Below are 21,372 nucleotides of genomic sequence, written 5' to 3' on the forward strand. Positions count from 1 at the left end.
AAATTTGATTTTTTGAGGATTTTCATCAAAATTTTGATTTTTGGGGGGTGGTCACGAATTAAAGTCCTTTTCGCTCTAGGACGCATATTTAAGGAGATATGGCCAATTTAAGTTTTTCATATAAAAAGTTTTTCGAGGATTTTCATCAAAATTTTGAATTTTGGGGGGTGGTCACGAATTAACCTTCTTTTCGCTCTAGGACGCATATTTAAGGAGATATGGACAATTTAAGTTTTTCATATGAAAACTTTGATTTTTCGAGGATTTTCATCAAAATTTTGATTTTTGGTGGTGGTCACGAATTAACCTTCTTTTCGCTCTAGGAAGCATATTTAGGGAGATATGGCCAATTTAAGTTTTTCATATAAAAAATTTGATTTTTTGAGGATTTTCATCAAAATTTTGATTTTTTGGGGGTGGTCACGAATTAACCTTCTTTTCACTCTAGGACGCATATTTAAGGAGATATGGCCAATTTAAGTTTTTCATATGAAAAATTTGATTTTTTTGAGGATTTTCATCAAAATTTTGATTTTTTTGGGGGTGTTCACGAATTAAAGTCCTTTTCACTCTAGGATGTATATTTAAGGAGATATGTCCAATTTAAGTTTTTCATATGAAAAATTTGATTTTTTGAGGATTTTTATCAAAAGTTTGATTTGTGGGGGGTGGTCACGAAGTAACCTTCTTTTCGCTCTAGGACGCATATTTAAGGAGATATGGCCAATTTAGGTTTTTCATATATTTTGTTTTTTGAGGATTTTCTTTGAAATTTTGATTTTTTGGGTTTGGTGACTAATTAAGATTTTTTGGCTGCTCTTCTATATTAATTGAAAACAACGTTTCTTCTTATGAGTATTTATTTAATTTGAGTAGTTTTTGTAACAATTATTTTTTTTTTTTTATATATACAAAACAAATGTATTAACAATTTTCAAAAAAGGTACTTTTTAAGATTAGATTGGCAGTGTTTAGGATTACGAATGTAAGGCAGTGTTCAATTTTCAAATTTGAATAATTTTAGTAGAATTTTCAGCAATAATAAATGACCAAAAACCATCCATGCATTGCTATGCCAAACCATTGAGCCGGACCTTGTCCTTGAGGGCTTGGCTGGGAAGAAAAAGAAACGTCTTTCTTCTTTCAAAGGTGGCAACTCATCACACTGAGCATGGAACCAATTTCCAGTTTCCCCCATGCTATCCTTGGAAATTATACAAATTTCCCTATACAAGTTAAAATTATCCTTAAATAAAGAGACAGGGATATCGGCGGTACGGATATTGTAAGGATAATCCTCTCGATAGAGAATATTATTTTCACGATCACGTATGAACAAAATGAACTCGGCAACATCTCGGGTGGTAACGACAAACCAAATAACGCTAATGTTGCCTTTTTGTCTGCAAGAAAGAGAAGAATTTTATATAAATTCAAATTAATAATTTCCCATTTCCCATCACTTACACAACGATATCACGAAATCGTACATCAGACAATTTTCCATATTCCACAGCTTTATACATTTCCAGTTCATCTTCGGCCGTGCATTGTAAGGCCTCATCCTCCACTTGACTAAGATATTTATCACGATTTAGCATAGGACTTTCACATAGGACATTTTTCAAATCTTCCGATAAATCCGTCTGTTGCAATATATAATGTTTCAAAGGTCTTGCTGCACAATTGCAATGCAATGGATTACCTTGGAAACGAACATCGGTACCATTACGCATATTCCATACCAAGGATAGGGGAAATTCTGTTAGGCTATTATTGCTCAAATCGATGGAGGAGAATTTCTCCTCCTTTAGGAATTTCACAAAAGGCAATTTGTAAATTTGATTATTTTGTAAATAAATCTCTGTCAAATTCTTGGGCAAATCAAACAGATGTGGCTCCGATTGAAGATTACTCAATTCGTTGTACGATAAATCCAAATATCTTAAACGTGTAAAATTTCCCAAAACTCCACGTCGTAGCTCATTGATACTGTTATGGGATAAATTTATTTTTAATAGTTTTTTGGTTCCAAATGTTATGTCATAGGTAAGTACAGGCATTTGATTGTACGATAAATCCAAATATTTGAGATTGTATGGTATATAGGGATTTTCGGGGAAAGTTTTCTTGGTAACAAAACTGATTTTATTGTGACTCAAATTCAACTACAAAAAAGACAAATAATTATATTAAATAAGACTAGTTAATATAAAAGGACATATTCGTCTTCTTCTTACCTCTTCCAAGCTGAGTAAATCATCTAGAACCCCATTAGTTTTATTATCCAGTTTACTAATTTTGTTGTACGATAAATCCAATTTTCTTAATGAAGGCAATCCAAAAAATACCTCATTGGGTATAGTTTTTAAGGCATTTGATGATAAATTTAAATTCAACAATTGCAGTAGACCATCGAAGGAACGTTTTCTAAATTATGAGAATCAAAAAATTTAATAAAGTAAATTTTTCACTAAATTTAATTTAGATACACTCAAAATATCAAACCAATCAATTCCACAGAAAAATTCCTGATCAGAGAATGAAGCTGCCGAGTCGCGCCGCCGATTTTAGCCGTCGCCGACCCGTTTTTAGCAGTCGACGCCGCCGCCGAATATGTCGACTCATCTCGACTCAAATTTAGCAGCCAATTAATCTAAAATATTGATTTATATCAGAAAAATTTAATAATATTTGTTATAGTTTTTGCCAAAATTTTGAACTTTCCACTTTCAATCTATTAGTATCAAGTTGCTATAATAGTTTTACAAAAATTTAGCTCAAAAAATTTGAATGAAATGTAAATTTGATTGTAAGATTGGTTGTACAACTAATCTCATTACAATTCGGAAAACTTCAAATTGATTTTATAATAGATAATTTTGCTCCGCCGAACAGACAATTTTTTATCGGCTTAGCCGTCAATCCGCCGCCGCCGGAGGCAAAAATTTATGTTATAAACAAATGTTTGCCTCCGGCGAAGACGGCTTGACGGCTAAGCCGGTATACATTTGTCCATTCAGCGGCGGACAATTATCCATTATAAAATCAGTTTGAAGTAATTCGAATGGTAATGAGATTAGTTGTACAACCAACATTACAATCAAATTTACATTTCGTTAAAATTTTCTGAGTTAATTTTTTTGCAAAACTATTATAGTAGCTTGATATTCATTGATTGTGGGTGAAAGGTTCGAAATTTTGGCAAGAACTATGATAATTATTATACATTTTCCGATTTAAATAGATTTTTTTTTTTGATTAATTGGGGGCTGAATTTGAGTTGAGATGAGTCGACATATTCGGCGGCGCACATTGGGGTTTTTTATACCAAAAATGGGAATTAATTGAAAAATGAAATTTAGGAGAACCGAAAAAATTTTTATAGTCGGTAAAAGTACACAAAATTCCACATCACTAGCGCAAACATTGTGTGTTTGAAAAGTACCGTTGTGTCACTATATATGTTTGAAGTTGGAGTTATTTTACGTTTTCCTTGCGTGCGATATAAATGTAAATTATTGGTGTCTTAAAAATTAGTTTTGAGTGTTTTCTAAAGCGATAATTAAAAAAATAATAATGGAACCTTCATCCTCAGGTTAATAAGATTATTTTTGTGTTTTTTATTTTTATATTTGACTTGTGTTATTATATGAAATTTAGTTTCGCTCGTAAGTCTTTAAATTAGAGGATTTCGAGAAATATGTCGACAAATAGTTGTGAATAAAGCCTAATTAAGTAAAAAAGTTTATTTTTTCTAAAACAATAAACTCTTTTGAAAGCATAGATGAAAAAGTTGTCTGCACTTTTTTGCACATTTTGAAATTAAATGGAAATACATTTTTCAACCCCTGGTACTATATGTCCCCAACTATGCACAAATATTTATTACTTGGAGCAGAAATAATTAACCACGCTTTACTTCCAATTGGACAGTTGTCGGAAGAAGCGCAAGAAGCTAGAAACATAGATTTTAAAAATTTTAGAGAGCATTTGTTGGGAAAATGTTCTATGGAAAAGTCAAATGAAGAGATATTTAAAAGACTGTTAATTAACATACTTCGGATCCAGTTATATCAGAAATGAGAAATTAAAGCAATTCAAATGTTGATATTTAAGTCAAATCTTGATGGTGATCAAAATGCCAGTGTTGATGATAATGATACATATAGTAATTTTACTGACGATGATGATAATATTTGTTAAGAATCAGATCAAAAAGTAGATATTCATTCTCTTTTTTTTGTTGCAAATTAACTAATGGAAAACAAATAAAATGTGGACTAAAAAATATTTAAAATTTGATTGGTTTTATGTCTTTTAGTGAATTTGGCCGAAAAAAGTTAAAACTATAAACAGGGAAAGCTACTTCGAATTAATTCCCACTTTTGACATCAAAAACCCCACTGTGCGGCGGCGGCGGCGTCGACTGGCAAGATCTTGTCGCCGGCGACTGAAATCAGCGGTGCGACTCGGCGACTTCATTCTCTGCCGCCGAGTAGAGCTCAAAGAATGAAGCGCCGGGTGATTCGAGTTTTTCAGCGGCATATGTATGTACACCGCCGACGCAAATGTATGTACTCGGCGCCGATAAATCAGAGAATGAAGCCGCCTACGTCTTTTGGCAAGGCGATGACGCCATCGATTAAGTCACGACTAATTCAGTACTACAATTTTATATTAATTTAACCAAAAATTATGCATAACAGACAAAATTGTTATTTGATTTTAAGATAAATTGTACGATTTATCTCATAGCGGTTTGAATACTTTATGTTTGATAAAATTTATTGGATAATTAACCACACCGGCGACAAAAATGGGTCGACTGCATTCTCTGCGCTAACTATCTATTAAAAATCGAAACCCCATGGGTTTAATTGTACAATTAAGCTAAAATTAAATTTAAAATAATTTCAGCGGAAATTCCATGTTGTTTGCTAAAAATGGAAAATTTTGATTTTTTTCAGATTTAGGGCCAGTTTCTCAAAGTCTTGTTATTATTTATCGTGTTGATAAAGCAGCTGATCCCATACAAAAATTTTACTAACCGGAGGTCTATCGACCGGTTAAAATTAATCGGAGGATGAGAAACTGGCCATTAACATAATAAAAAAATTGATTACTTAGCGGCTACATTTCAGTCGATATGAGCCGCCATAAACGGTGGCGGGGTCGACTAGCCAAAATAGCTGGAGCCACCGTGGTGCAATGGTTAGCATGCCCGCCTTGCATACACAAGGTCGTAGGTTCGATTCCTGCTTCGACCGAACACCAAAAAGTTTTTCAGCGGTGGATTATACCACCTCAGTAATGCTGGTGACATTTCTGAGGGTTTCAAAGCTTCTCTAAGTGGTTTCACTGCAAGGTGGAACGCCGTTCGGACTCGGCTATAAAAAGGAGGTCCCTTGTCATTGAGCTTAACATGGAATCGGGCAGCCCTCAGTGATAAGAGAGAAGTTCACCAAGGTGGTATCACAATGGACTGAATAGTCTAAGTGAGCCTGAGCTGGTAATGCTGCCAAACTAATTAGTTGTACAATTAATCTTACAATCAAATTTACAGTTTTATTTATTTATATCTTCTGAGCAGAGAATGAAGCCTATCCATTTTTTCGGCGGAGGCTAATACAAAATTTTTGACTCCAGTGGCAGCCAGAGAATGAAGCTGACCAGTTTTTGTCGCCGGCGGCTGACACGAAATTTTTGCCTTCGGCGGATTAACGGCTAAGCCGATATAAATTTGCCTATTCGGCAACGGAAAATTATCCATTATAAAATCAATCTGAAATTATCCGAATGGTAATGAGATTAGTTGTGTAACCAATCTTACAATCAAATCTCCATTTCATTAAAATTGTCTGAGCTAAAATTTTTGCAAAATTATTATCTCAACTTTATATTGCGTCGTCGGCTGGCAAAACATGGTTGGCGGCGCGACTCGGGGGCTTCATTCTCCGATGGTAGCTTTAAGGTTGAGTTACATATCATGCGTTGATGGTAGGGTTGATATTTTTCAGTTTGAAGCACTTTAACAAACTACTATTGCTTTCAAAGAGAAAATCAACTCTTCAATCAACGGACGCATTAGCGCATGGTATGTAACTCAACCTTTAAGGTTGAATTACACACCATGCGTCAATCCGTGCGTAGATGGAAGGGTTGATTTTTTTCTGTTTGCGGCAGACTATTCGAGCTTTTGATTTCAATCATAGGACGCATTGTACGCATTGAAAGCATGGTATGTAATTCTACCTTTATACTACGTTCGCACTAGGCACGAAATCTCTCTATTTAGAACTCAAATCTCTTTACAAATCTCAAGTGTTCGGACTGGCCAAATAACGAGATTTCGTAGATTTAGGGCTTTAACAGCTGTTTGTAAATATATCAATACAAACACAAACCCGTATGTGTACACGCACACACACATTCATCTACAAGGAAAATTGGGGCAGGGTTGCAAAAAGCGCGTTTTTAGTACTAAAACCACAGTTGTACAAGGCAGTATAGGGTATTTTGAAAGAGATTTTGTTGAAATCCTCTATGAGCCAGCTGATATTTGCCTATTGCAAATCTACTGAGATTTAGGAGGATTTCGGCCAAAATCCTCGTTTACGAGGATTTCGTGTCTAGTGCGAACGTAGTATTACGGTTAATGCGCTTTACAAACTATCAGTTATTCCGGACGACAGTGCTCGTGTCGAACATATCCCATATATTGTGCACATTATAAGTTAAGTCCGAAGGCATAATCGATACTGCTGCATGTTTATGGGATCGATAACACATTTACCGATTATTTAGTCATCGTCGACAAGTCGTATCGATCCGACACACTGTAACATTCTTTACAAACACCGACATTCCGTCCGGAATAACTGATAGTCTGTAAAGCGCATAAGCCAATATAAATTTGTCTATTCGGCGACGAACAATTATTCATAATAAAAACAATTTGAAATTGTGATGAGAATAGTTGTACAACCAATCTTACAATCAAATTTTCTGATCTAAATTTTTGCAAAATTTTATAGCAACTTGATACTGATTGAGTGTGTGTAGAAGGTTGTAATAATCAGTGTGAACTAAAAACATGTTACACAGTTTACTTTTTCTGTTTGTGAACAAAAATCAGTTTCTAAATCCACAAAATTTGAGACGAAATCTCTCTAGTCTGAACGTAGTATGAAGTGCATGTTTAATGTGTTCAAGTCTTAAGATTTGTCGCCGATAAGATAAAACTCGATAAATGCGTCATTGATCACATAAATTAAGTGATGTAATGCCGTTGAACATAAATTATGGGGTGTTCAATATGTGGGATTTTCCTCGAAATGTTGGATTGCAAGAATAAAATTATGTTATAGTGTGAACGACAATTATGATACATATGCATATCCTCTTAATTTCATTTTGCAGCTATTGACTTTAGAAGAAGTAAAATAATAGAACTTACGTTAAATTCGTTACACCATTTCCATGTAAATTCAATTCAAACAATACAGGTAACTTGCCAAATGCACTCTTCTCCAAAACAGTAATATTGTTATTCTAGAAAAATAGAAATAAAGCAAATTATAAAAAATAAAACAAAAAATTCATGGAAACTCTACTACGACTACTACGACTTACCTGCAAATATAAATACTGCAGTGTTGACATACCAGCCAAACATTCTGCCGGTGGCCTAGTTATACCATTCTCTTCAAGATGTAATTTCTGCAATACCAATAATCCCCGAAAACTATTCTCATCCAATGAATCACCCAATTGATTACGACTCAAATCCAAATACAATAGAGAATTCATAACGGGCCATGTACCAGCTGGTATAGAACTCAAACGATTATCATTTAAATATAATTCATTCAATGATATTGGAATTTGAAATAATTTCTCCAATAGATTATGTGATAAATTCAAAAATCTACAACTGGATAATTTTGCCAAAGCACCACGAACTATATTAACCAATTGATTGTGACTTAGATTTAATTCCAGCAGTGTGGGTAGTGTACCAAACATAGATGATTTTATTTCACCTAAACTGTTGTATGACAAATCCACAAAGCGTAATGAAAATAGAACTTGAAAAACACCATTGAATATTGTCGATATGTTGTTGTGCGATAAATCTATGGTATGTAATTCATACAGTTTGGGAAAGGTATTTTTCGGTATTATATTGATGTTATTGTGTGAAACATTGAGAATTTTCAAGGCTGACATATTTTGCAGGGGAACCTGGAAATAATGAGATTATTACAATTTCAAAAACTAAAGGTTTTCACTAATGTACAACAAAAAATATTACCAAATCACAAAAATTCATTACATCAATTAATTTTTTTTTTATTGACTTTGGTGATTGATACTATAATTTTGTGATTGAAGACATTTCAATTAAAAATTAATTGGATCTATTAATATCGTGATTGAAGACAAAAAAAAAAAACTTTTAAAAACAAGAATAGAGAATCAAGTCGCCGCCCGGCGCCTGACGTACGATGAACTTATATTTCTTCTAAAATGTTGCACGAGCAGAGAATGAAGACGACCCATTATTGGCGGCGGAGACTTATACGCCGTGCAGACTTTAAGTTTATCCGGACGACAGTGGCCGTGTCGAACATATCCCATATATTGGCCACATTATAACTTAAGTCCGAAGGCATAATCGATACTGCTGCCTATTTCTGGGGTCGACAACACATTTACCGATTATTTAGTCATCGTCAACAATTCGTATCGATTGGACACACTGTAAGATTCTTTACAAACACAGACATTCCGTCCGGAAAAACTTGTAGGATGCATGAAGACTAAGCTGATATAAACTGGCCTATGCGACGGCAGACATAATCGATACCGCTGCCTATTTCTGGGGTCGACAACACATTTACCGATTATTTAGTCATCGTCGACAATTCGTATCGATTGGACACACTGTAAGATTCTTTACAAACACAGACATTCCGTCCGGAAAAACTTGTAGGATGCATTACATTAATTGTTTGCCTCTGGCGGCGCGGCATGAAGACTAAGCTGATATAAACTGGCCTATGCGACGGCAGTCAATTATAAAATCAAAGTGAAGTTATAAAATCAAAGTGAAGTTATAAAATCAAATTGAGGTTGTCCGAATATTAATGAAATTAGTTGTACAACTAATTTTTCAACTAACTTTACATTTCATTCATATCTTCTGAACAGAGAATGAAGCCGACCCATTTTTGTCGGCGGCGGCTAACACTAAATTTTTGCCTCCGGCGGCGGCGGCTTGACGGCTTAGCCGATAAAAAATTGTCTGTTCGGCGGCGCAAAATTATCTATTATAAAATCAATTTGAAGTTTTCCCAATTGTAATGTGATTAGTTGTACAACCAATCTTACAATCAAATTTACATTTCATTCAAATTTTTTGAGCTAAATTTTTGTAAAACTATTATAGCAACTTGATACTAATTGATTAAAAGTGGAAAGTTCAAAATTTTGGCAAAAACTATAACAAATATTATTAAATTTTTCTGATATAAATCAATATTTTAGATTAATTGGCGGCTAAATTTGAGTCGAGATGAGTCGACATATTCGGCGGCGGCGTCGACTGCTAAAATCGGCGGCGCGACTCGGCGGCTTCATTCTCTGCTTCTGAATTAGATTTGATTGATGGCGTGTAGAAGATTAAAATATTTTGACAGAAAATACAAGAATTATAAATAAAATTTTTCTGATTTAAATAAATATTTTTGATTAATTAGCGGCTAAATTTGAGTCAAGATGAGTCGACATAAATGCAGTTTCATTCTCTGGTATAAATCAGAGAATGAAGCCGCGGTGGCTTGAAATTAAAATTTTCCCATCGGCGGCGGTGACTTGAAGGCTAAACCGATATAAATTTGTATATTCGGCAGCGGTCAATTATCCATTAATTAATCAGTTTGAAGCAGAGAATGAAGACGGCGGCAGCTAAAATTAGCGGTGCGAGTCGGCGGCTTCATTCTCTGGTTTGAAGTTATCCGAATGGTAACAAGATTAGTTGTACAACCAATCTTACAATCAAATTGAAGTTCCATTAAATTTTTTTGAGCTAAATTTTTGCAAAATTATTATAGCAGCTTGATATTGATTCAAGCTGCAAAAAGGTGGTCGGCGACGGGGCTCGGCGGCTCCATTCTCTTATATGGATCGCTCAAAGTAATTCAGATGACAAGATATGCTGTACAACTAATCTTACAACTGTTCGTAATTGTTCGTCATGGAGTAGCCATACCAGAGACTGAAGCCGCCGAGTCGCGCCGCCGATTTCAGTCGCCGCCGACCATTTTGTGCCCGTCGACGTCGCCGCTGTATATGTCGACACCTCTCGACTCGAATTTAGCCGCCAATTAATCAAAAATATCCGTTTAAATCATATAAATAATAATTCACATTGTCGTAGTTTTTGCAAAAATTTTGAACCTTTCACCCACAATCAATCAATTTCATGTTGCTATAATAATTTTGCAAAATAATAATTTTGTAAGATTGATTGTACAACTAATCTCCTTACCATTCCGACAACTTTAAATTAATTTTATAATGTCCGCCGCCGAAGAGACATGTTTATATCGGCTTTGCAGTTAAGCAGCCGCCGCCAGAGACAAAAGACAAAAATGAGCCATACTTATGACGACTCGAGCCTCACAAAAATGAGTCGACTTGATTTAGTTGCATAAATAATTTAAGGTTTTTTTTCCAGTGTGACGAAAACCACCAAACCAGTCATATTCTATAAATATGTAAAAAATTGTCTTTAAAATTAAAACTAATGGTAAACTTACATCCGCCAAATTGCTTAGGAAATTATAGCTCAATTGAAATTCGGTTGCAAATGTATTCTCATCGAAAACACCTTTTGAGAAATTCTTCAGCTTATTATGGCTCAAATCCAACACGGTGATATTAACACAATTTTCAAAAGATTTCGGTTGTATTGTCTCCAAAGCATTGTGAGAGATATTTATGACAGATTGGTAAATATCTTTAAAAGAGTTTTTCTCTATCAAAGTTATATTATTTTCAGCCAAATTTAAAATCTGAAAAACAAATACATTCGATTATTAAAAATATCAAACATTTATGCATCTTAGATTACTTACTTCAATATAATTGAGTTGGGTAAACATTTGAAATTCGACTTTCTTTAAAGCATTGCGGGCCAAATCTATCGTACCAATACGAGCCACAGAGCCAAATGTTCCTCTACCTATATCCGATATGCGATTGTCGCTCAAATAAAGACGTCTATATGAGAAAAATAAGAGAAAATTAAATTAATGTTTTTTTTTACAATTAAAACGAATTTCGGAATTTTAATATTTCCTCTGTAATAGTTTTCTCTTGGGGAAAGTAGAAATCTGTTGCACAATTGTTAAGAGAGTTTTACTCGTATTTCAATTCTCTTAGATATCAATATCTTAATCGAAGATGATTTGAGTTTTGTAATAGTTTTCTCTTTGGAGAGAACAGAAATCTCCAAAGAGGAAAACTGTTAAAAATTTATTAAGAGAATTTTATCACAATTCTCTTAAATGTCAAAATCGTAATCAATATAGAATCGGGTTTGGAAACTCTCCAAAGAGAAAACTAAACAGAGAAAATTAGTTAAATTTTAAAAAAAGTACGGATTTGCAATATTTTTCTATTACAATTTTCTCTTTGGAAAGAGCAAAACTCTCCAAAGAGAAAAACTAACAGCCTGTTTCTGTATAGAAACAGCTGATTTCTGGTTATAAATTCAGCTGTTTGTTTCGATTTCAGACGATCGATTGAGCTCGTTCGACATACAGAAACAGGCTGTAATACAAATCATCATAAAAGAGTCCCCTTATAAAGGGTGGTTAAATTGTAAGGGCCGATGTTGAATGTAAACCACACCTAAACGCCAAGTTTTTTTTTCCGAATTTTATTTGACATTTCTCTATTTCAGACTTACTCAATTTGAACCATGGAGAGATACACAATCCAACAACGTGTTAAATGGTTCCAAGAAATGGCAACAATGGATGATCAATTTTCGAAGAAAATCATCTTCAGTGATGAGCACATTTTCACCTCAGTGGATTCGTCAATAAACAGAATTGCCGCATTTGGGCGAATGAGAATCCAAGAGTGATTGTCGAAAAACCAATGCACCTACAAAGAGTGACTGTTTGGTGCGGTTTATGGGCTGGCGGCATCATCGGGCCGTATTTTTTCCAAAATGAGGCCGGTCAGGCAGTTACTGTGAATGGTGTTCGCTATCGTGAGATGATAACGAACTTTTTATGGCCCGAATTGGAAGATATGGATGTGGACGATATGTGGTTTCAGCAGGACGGTGCCACTTTGCCACTCAGCTAACGAAACAATGGCTCTTTTGCGCAACAAATTCAATGGCCGTGTTATCTCACGTAATGGCGATGTCAATTGGCCGCCAAGATCATGTGATTTGACACCGTTGGACTTTTTTCTTTGGGGTTATCTGAAAGAAAAGGTGTACGTCGATAAGCCAGAAACAACTCAAGAACTAAAGGATGAGATAATTCGGCACGTTAACGGCATAGAACCTCCATTATGCCTCAGCGTCATCGAAAATTTGGACCATCGGATGAAGGTGTGCCACCGAGGTCGCGGCGCCCATTTGGCCGATATTTTGTTCCATACATAATTGAGTAATACCAATATATCATAATAAAATAAAATTACAATAATTTCCTAAATAGTTTGTGTTTTATTCAAAATCAACATCGGCCCTTGAAATTTTAACCACCCTTTATTTACACTCTCATTCGATGTAAATCTGATTTACTTACCTCAAAAATCGCATTCCTCTAAAACTATTACCATCCAATTTTTGAATTTTATTATGTGACAAATGCAATACTTTCAACACTGCATTACGGGCAAAGGTTCCTCGGGCTAATTCAGTTAGAGCATTGTGCGAGACATTACACCAACCCAATTTTGTGAGATCTGCAATGTGTTGACCTTCCAATTTCTTGATCTTATTAAAACTTATATCCAATACCTCCAATTCTCGTAGATTTTTAAACTGATTGCGTTTCAAGTTTTCCAATTGATTACCATGTAAATCTAAGGTTTTTAGTTTTCGCAAAGGCTGAAGTAAAATGTAAAAGATTAATTTATAATAGAGGGCGAAGAGGGAATGGAAATTGTCGGTTTTCAAAAAATATGAAGAGTCGAGAGAGTTTTCTATAGAAAATTTTTTCAAAATTTAATTTCTATCGAAAATTTTATCAAAATTTTATTTCCATAAAAATTCTGTCAAAATTTTATTTCTATAGAAAATTTTGTCAAAACTTTATTTTTATTTAATTTAATATGAAGAGTCGAGAGAGTTTTCTATAGAAAATTTTGTCAAAATTTTATTTCTATAGAAAATTTTGTCAAAACTTTATATCTATAGAAAATATTGTCAAAATTTTATTTCTTTAAACAATTTTTTCAAAATTTTATTTCCATAAAAATTCTGTCAAAATTTTATCTCTGTAGAAAATTTTGTCAAAACATTATTTCTATAGAAATTTTTGTGAAAAGTTTTATTTCTATAGCTCTTAAAAACCCACCCTTTATAAACTTTATTGATATTTACCTGAAATGTTTCAATGGGTACATCATTTAAAGGTCCATTTATAATTCGTATAACATTAACACTGTTCGATATGAGTTGATCGGCGAATAAATTTTTAGACAAACTGGTGAAATTGTGACCGTCGATCTCCAGATGGGTGAGTTTTCCTAGGACCTGCGGAACAAAAAAAAAAAACAAAGAAATTAGAATACCATATAAAAAGGGGAACTAAAGCCGATTTAACTTTGTTTTAGTTCATGGACATTCTTTTATTTCAGTAAAAATTTCCCCAATATGAAAAAAATTCCTTCACTTTAATATTTTTTTATACTTCAAATATATGAAATAAAACACGAGAAAAACGTTATACACAAATGAAGCATTTAATTTTATATAATTGAATTTTGCACAAGGTAAAATTTAGAATGTTTAAATTTTACAAAAAATTCATATATCTTGAATTTCGTTTTTTTAGTGGTACAAATTATTTTAATTATAATTTTCGATGGTACTAGGAATATCTGTCATTAAAAATATGGCGAATTAAAATATGAAAACATTTTTGAATTTCGAAGCGGGAAATGAAAGCTCTAGGCCCGATACCAATTTTATATAAAAGCATTCCTAAAACTTCATCCAAATTGATTCTCGTTACTACGATATGTCGTAAGTCATCACCACTTTTGATAGTCACCAAATCAAATTTCTATAGAAAATTTCGTAAAAATTTTATTTCTATAGAACATTTTTTCAATATCTTATTTCTATAGAAAATTTTATCACAATTTTATTACTAAAGAAAATTTTGTCAAAATTTTAGTTCTATAAAAAATTTTGTCAAAATTGTATTTCTATAGAAAATTTCGTTTTGTTTGTTATTGTTGGCTTCTCTTCAATCGTTATTGTTGTTTTTGATCTCAGCTTAAAGCCATGCATTGACTAAACTACAAGTGTAGCTTAACCAACAGAGGAAAAGTATGCTTGTCAAATTTATTTGGGCAAAGCCCTATAGACTGCAAGATGGTTGGATGTACAGCTGTTTCGGAATTACCACATTCCTTATCAGCATCCTCTACTTGCAGCAAAACTATCAACCAATTATCAGAATAAATTCGGGTAATTCACTCAACCCAAAGTGAACTACACTTGAACCTCCCGAAAAATTTCGTCAAAATTTTATTTCTGTGATATAGAAAATTTTGTTAAAATTTTATTTCTATAGAAATTTTTTTGTAAAATTTTATTTCTATAGAAATTTTTTTGTAAAATTTTGTCAAAATTTTATTTCTATAGAAAATTTTGTCAGAATTTTATTTCTAAAGAAAATTTTGTCAAAATTTTATTTCTATAGAAAATCTTGTCAAAATATTATTTCTATAGAAAATGTTGTCAAAATTTTATTTCTGTGGTATAGACAATTTTGTTAAAATTTTATTTCTATAGAAAATTTTGCCAAAATTTTATTTCTATAGAAAATTTTTGGAAAATTTTATTTCTATAGAAAATTTTGTCATTATTTTATTCCTATAGAAAATAAAAAAATCAAAAACTAAAGCAAATCAATTAATACGTTGGCTTGGTATGTCGTGTTTTCTTTGGCAATACACCTAGAAAAAAGTGGACCCACCATGACCAAACAAAATTTTAGTTTGTATTAGAAAATTTTAACTAAATTATTTTAGTCATTGCAACAAATAAGTTAATAATTTTTGTCAAATTGAAAAAAATATTAAAAATAATATATTTTCTGTTACATAATATTTTCATATTTTGAAAGAAAAACTTGGAATTAAAAATTTTTCAAATGTCTTTAGCGCTATATGAAGTTCTAACCAGATACAATTTAAGTAAAATTTAGTATTCATTTGAGAAACTTATGAACTCAATTTCAGCAGATTTCATCCATTTTAGGAAAATATGAACTATTTTCATATTTAGTATAAAATTTTTGTATAAAATTTTTATACCCTCCACCATAGGATGGGGGTATATAAACTTTGTCATTCCGTTTGTAACACATCGAAATATTGCTCTAAGACCCCATAAAGTATATATATTCTGGGTCGTGGTGAAATTCTGAGTCGATCTAAGCATGTCCGTCTGTCCGGCTGTCCGTCCGTCTGTGGAAATCACGCTAACTTCTGAACGAAACAAGCTATCGACTTGAAACTTGGCACAAGTAGTTGTTATTGATGTAGGTCGGATGGCATTTAAAATGGGCCATATCGGCCCACGTTTACGTATAGCCCCCATATAAACCGATCCCCAAATTTGGCTTGCGGAGCCTTCCGGAGCAGCAAAATTCATCAAATCCGGTTGAAATTTGGTACGTGGTCTAAGTATACGGTCTCTAACAACCATGCAAAAATTGGTCCATATCGGTCCATAATTATATATAGCCCCCATATAAACCGATCCCCAGATTTGACCTCCGGAGCCTCTTGGAGGGACAAAATTCATCCGATCCGGTTGAAATTTGGTACCTGATGTTAGTATACGGTCTCTAACAACCATGCAAAAATTGGTCCATATCGGTCCATAAATATATATAGCTCCCATATAAACCGATCCCCAGATTTGACCTCCGGAGCCTCTTGGAGGAGCAAACTTCATCCTACCCGATTGAAATTTGGTACGTGGTGTTAGTATATGGTCTCTAACAACCATGCAAAAATTGGTCCATATCGGTCCATAATTATATATAGCTCCCATATAAATCGATCCCCAGATTTGACCTCCGGAGCCTCTTGGAGGAGCAAAAGTCATCCGATGCGGTTGAAATTTGGTACATTTCGTTAGTATATGGCCTCTAACAGCCATGTAAAAATTGTCAAATTTTATGTAAAAGTTTTGTAAAAAGTTTATTTTTATAGCAATATTTGTCAACATTTTATTTCCATAGAAAATTTTGTCAAAATTTTATTTCTATAGAAAATTTTGTAAAAAATTTATTTCTGTAGAAAATTTTGTCAACACTTTATTTCTATAGACAATTTTGTCAACATTTTATTTCTATAGAACATTTTGTCAACATTTTATTTCTATAGAAAATTTTGTCAACATTTTATTTCTATAGAAAATTTTGTCAAAATTTTATTGCTATTGCTATTTTGTCAACATTTTACTTCCATAGAAAATTTTGTCAACATTTTATTTCTATAGAAAATTTTGTCAAGTTTTTATTTCTATAGAAAATTTTGTCAAAATTTTATTTCTATAGAAAATTTTGTCAAACTGAATTATATACGTATTTAATCGGCCTTTTTTTTTTTGTTTAATATATACCCCTTATGGACTAACTTACAATTTAGAAGACAGTGTTAAAAAGTTTTACGATACCTTGCCATCGGCAATTGTTATCGCAACCCAAGTAATTCGATTGTGGATGACAGCCTTTAGTAGAAGTTCCTACGCAATCCATGGTGGAGGGTACATAAGATTCGGCCTGGCCGAACTTACGGCCATATATACTTGTTTCTCATTATACCCACCACCATAGAATGGTGACAGGGGTATAATAAGTTTGCCATTCCGTTTGTAACACATCGAAATATCGCTTTCCGACTATATAAAGTATATATATTCTTGATCAGGGAGAAATTCTAAGACGATGTAACCATGTCCGTCTGACTGTCTGTCTGTCTATTGTAATCACGCTACAGTCTTCCATAATAAAGCAATCGTGCTGAAATTTCGCACAAACTCGCCTTTTGTCTGCAGGCAGGTCAAGTTCGATAGTCCCCATATAAACCGACCTACCGATTTGGGGTCTTAGGCTTATAAAAACCTTAGTTTCTATCCAATTTGCCTGAAATTGGAAATCTAGAGGTATTTTATGACCACAAAGAGGTGTGCCAAAAATGGTGAGTATCGGTCCATGTTTTGGTATAGCCCCCATATAGACCGATCTCCCGATTATATTTCTAGGGCTTCTAGAATCGATAGTTTCTATCCAATTCGCCTGAAATTGGAAATCTAGAGGTATTTTAGCACCATAAAGAGGTGTGCTAAAATGGTGAGCATCGGTTCAGGTTTTGGTATATCATCCATATAGACCGATCTCCCGATTTGGGGTCTTGGGTTTATAGAATCCGTAGTTTTTATCCAATTTGCCTGAAATTGGAAATCTAGAGGTGTTTTAGAACAATAAAGAGATGTGCCGAAAATGGTGAGTATCGGTCCATGTTTTGGTATAGCCCCCATATAGACCGATCTACAGTTTTTACTTCTTGGGCGTCTAAAATTTTATCCAATTTGCCTGAAATTAGAAATCTAGAGGTATTTTAAAACCCTAAAGAGGTGTGCTGAAAATGATGAGTATCGGAACATGTTTTTATATAGCCCCCATATAGACCGATCTCCAGATTTTATTCTTGGGCTTATAGAAACTGTAGTTTTTATCCAACTTGCCTCAAATTGGAAATCTGGAGGTATTTTAGGACCATAGAAAGGTATGCCGAAAATGGTGAGTATAGGTCCATGTTTTGATATAGCCATCAGATAGACCGATCTCCCGATATTACTTTTTGGGCTTCTAGAAACCGTAATTGTTGTCCACTTTGCCTGAAATCGAAAGTCTGGAGGTTTTTGGGAATACAAATAGGTGTGCAAGAAATGATTTTATTTTTTAGGCTTCTAGAATCCATAGTTTTTATCCAATTTGCCTGAAATGAGAAATCTACAGGTATTTTAGGACCTTAAATATGAGAGCCGAAAATGGCGTGTATTGGTCCATGTTTTGGTTTATCTCCCAAATAGACCGATCTCCCGATTTTACTTCTTGGGCTTTTAGAAACCATAGTTTTGGTTTATCTCCCAAATAGACCGATCTCCCGATTTTACTTCTTGGGCTTTTAGAAACCATAGTTTTTATCAAATTTGCATGAAATTTTAAATCTAGAAGTATTTTAGGAACATAAAGAGGTGTGCCGAAAATGGCGAATATCGGTCCATGTGCACCGATAATGAAAATTGCTTGAAACTGAATTATAGTTTCCAGATTTTACTTCTGGTAATCATTTAAATAATGGGGGTAAAAATCTACAGATGTTAGATTTTAAATCAAGGCGTTTTTTCATTTTCATTTCATTTTTTGCACACTTGCACACGATGTTTATGATTCCTCTAAAACTCAAACAAATATGGTTCTTATAAATCCAGAATCTGATCTAGTCTTTATTGGTAAAATCTTTGAATTTATCTTCGGGAAGTGTACTGGTTGAACTGATCTGCTTGTCACCAAATCCCCCTGAAATTTTCACAGGGAACTATAATATTTGATTCATGGTGGTGGGTATTTAAGATTCGGCCCGTCCGAACTTACTGCTTTATACACTTGTTTTTAGTTCATTTGATTAAAGTAAACAAAAAATAATTAAAATAAGACAAATTTTCTCACATGAACTCTATTCATGAATTCATAATTTTAGTAGTAATAAGTTCTTTTTTATGTCAGTTTTTTTTTCTATCCATTATTTATTAGTAATTGTTCTCACTTTTTTCTAAATCACTATTTTAGTGATTTTTCATTTTTTCATTTTTCATTTCTCATTTTTTTCTAATTTTTGAAAAGCATGTATCTTTCCTTATTCTTTGTTTTTCTTTATATAATAATTTATTATTGCTAGTTTTTTTTTTCTAATTTGTATTTTGGTCAAATATTTATATATTTAAATATATTTTTGTAGTTTTTTTTTTGTAACCATTTTATATTGATCTAAAGGCTTGTTTATTTTTACAATAAATATATAAAATCAAAAAAATAAAAAAATCTCTTACCCCAAATGATAAAGGTGATATATTCGATAAACTTGTATTGTATATATACAATTCTTCCATGGTCTTATTAATGCCAAAAAATACATAATCATCTAAAGACGACAGTGGTGTATCCATTATGGTTAATTTTCGGACTTGAGTTTTGGAGAAAAGGGGTCCATATAAACGTTCTATTAAATAAACAAAAAAAAAATAGAATTACAATTATATTAAATTTCTTTAAAACGAAAAATAAAAACAACTTACGAAAATGTCCTTTATTTATAGTCAATTCCTCTATTGGCAATTCTAGTGCGGCCAAATTTTGCATGGCCACAGATAATGTGGCCAAATTTGTATTATCACAGCGAACATAGATACCTATATCGGTATTGTTGTAACACTCACAAGGGTATATAAGTTTAGGCCTAAAATAAAAAAAATTAAAAAAAAAACAATATGATATAATATTTTTTTTTTATAATTCGGTTTTTTTAGTTTTTATTTTCGTTAAAATTTTCTTATTTCCTTGTTTCATAGTACTTTAATTTAATCATGTTTTTAAGTTTTACTTATTTATTTATTTGTATTCATTTTTTATATTTCCTCTATATTTATGGATTGAAAAAATATCTGTCGAAATTCTATTTTTTATAACATTTAAGTGTATACATTTGTAATCTGATTAGTAAACAATGTGTTCACTTTTATATATTCCTTCCTTTTTCATTTATTGTTTTTTTTTTACTTTTTTAATATAATCAACATTTCCAACATTATTTTTAATTAAAATTAAAACACATAATTTTCTTTTATAAACATTCCCCACACACTCACACAGGCACGATTCACTTCAACACTTACCTGCTTGGACATTTGTATTTTGGTTCACCATAAACATATTCGGAATTCCCTCTATGCGTAATTGATAACAAGATCAACGCAAGTGGTATAACCAGCAGCAAGACCTTCGTAAAAATGTCTACTGCCATGACACTGCAGATGGTGGCTACGAAGTTTAATTTTATTACAATATGTAGTAAGAAACGTTTGATATCTGCACAAAATGCAGATTACTTACATAGCAAAATCCGTATTCGATATCAAATGGCAAAGACAAAGAAAGGGTGTTAAAGTGGTATTGATCTGTTCTTTATTGACTCATTGTAAGAATTAGCAACAGGTTTGTTGCTTAAGTCTTTTGTTTTGCAAACGGTTTATAACGGCTTAGATGACAATTCTAATAGGAAACAACGTTTTGATCGCACTGTGCTATGACACGACAACAATAACAAAAATGCTTTCACTTTTAAAATAGTCTTACTGGCTACTGAAATAAACGAAATTCAATATAATTCTTTAACTAAATTATTTGTTACTATTTGAAATAAATTTTTATTATAAAAAACAACACAACTTATTAACCACTACACAATAATATTTGGATGTTTTTAATACAATCGTTTTAACATGATGAAGTGTCAAAGAAACTAAACTGCTAAGAGATGTCCGTCAGCGAACCACAATCCATAGAGATGATAAACCGTATCCATTAGTACAAAATTTAGTACATAAGAGGAGAGGGAAAATATATAATAATAGGCATGTTTTCTTTCAGCAATGGATATATTTTATTTTTTTATATGAGCATAGGAAGAAGCAGATAATGAGGCCTCCGAGTCGCGCCGCCGGTTTTAGCCGCCGACCAGTTCATGCCAGTCGAAGCCGCCGCCGAATATGTCGACTCATCTCGACTCAAGTTGCTATATTAATTTTCCAAAAAAATAGCTCAGAAAATTTGAATGCATTGTAAATGTTATTGTAAGATTAGTTGTACAACTAATCTCATTACCATTCGGATAACTACAAATTGATTTTATAATGGATAATTTTCCGCCGCCGAATAGACAAATTTATATCGGCTTAGCCGTCAAGCCGCCGCCGCCGCCGCCGGACGCAAAATATTAGTGTCAGCCGCCGCCGACAAAAATGGGTCG

The 21,372-nt window shown here is 33.0% G+C and overlaps 1 protein-coding gene across 3 annotated transcripts; it reads right to left on the reverse strand.

Annotated features, from left to right (window-relative positions):
* Positions 1-842: 842 nt before the first annotated feature.
* Positions 843-20,909, reverse strand: conv (insulin like growth factor binding protein acid labile subunit convoluted). Of its 3 annotated transcripts, none has more exons than XM_075310644.1 (14): positions 20,834-20,909; positions 20,457-20,702; positions 20,240-20,384; positions 19,643-19,803; positions 19,397-19,566; positions 13,640-13,792; positions 12,840-13,144; positions 11,145-11,289; positions 10,827-11,081; positions 7,636-8,247; positions 7,460-7,554; positions 2,241-2,430; positions 1,468-2,168; positions 843-1,403 (listed from the first exon to the last, which is right to left on the reverse strand). In XM_075310644.1, the coding sequence occupies exons 3-14, from the start codon at positions 20,365-20,367 to the stop codon at positions 998-1,000; spliced, it is 3,321 nt and encodes a 1,106-aa protein (XP_075166759.1). In that variant the 5' UTR covers positions 20,368-20,384; positions 20,457-20,702; positions 20,834-20,909; the 3' UTR covers positions 843-997. The 3 variants fall into 3 exon arrangements, with proteins under 3 accessions (XP_075166759.1, XP_075166760.1, XP_075166758.1); XM_075310645.1 differs by lacking the exon at positions 20,834-20,909 and adding an exon at positions 20,801-20,821; XM_075310643.1 differs by lacking the exon at positions 20,834-20,909 and adding an exon at positions 20,793-20,811.
* Positions 20,910-21,372: the final 463 nt, after the last annotated feature.

The sequence above is a fragment of the Haematobia irritans genome, chromosome 5 (assembly GCF_050003625.1).
Source record: "Haematobia irritans isolate KBUSLIRL chromosome 5, ASM5000362v1, whole genome shotgun sequence".
Lineage (NCBI taxonomy): Eukaryota > Metazoa > Arthropoda > Insecta > Diptera > Muscidae > Haematobia > Haematobia irritans.

Bases quoted from the DNA above. Each gene is read 5' to 3' on its own strand.
- conv (XM_075310644.1), bottom strand. From the start codon at position 20,367: ATGGCAGTAGACATTTTTACGAAGGTCTTGCTGCTGGTTATACCACTT. The intron at 19,567-19,642 runs GTAAGTTGTTTT...TTTATTTAATAG, and splicing joins TATAAATAAAGGACATTTTC to AACGTTTATATGGACCCCTT. The intron at 11,082-11,144 runs GTAAGTAATCTA...TTTGTTTTTCAG, and splicing joins CCCAACTCAATTATATTGAA to ATTTTAAATTTGGCTGAAAA.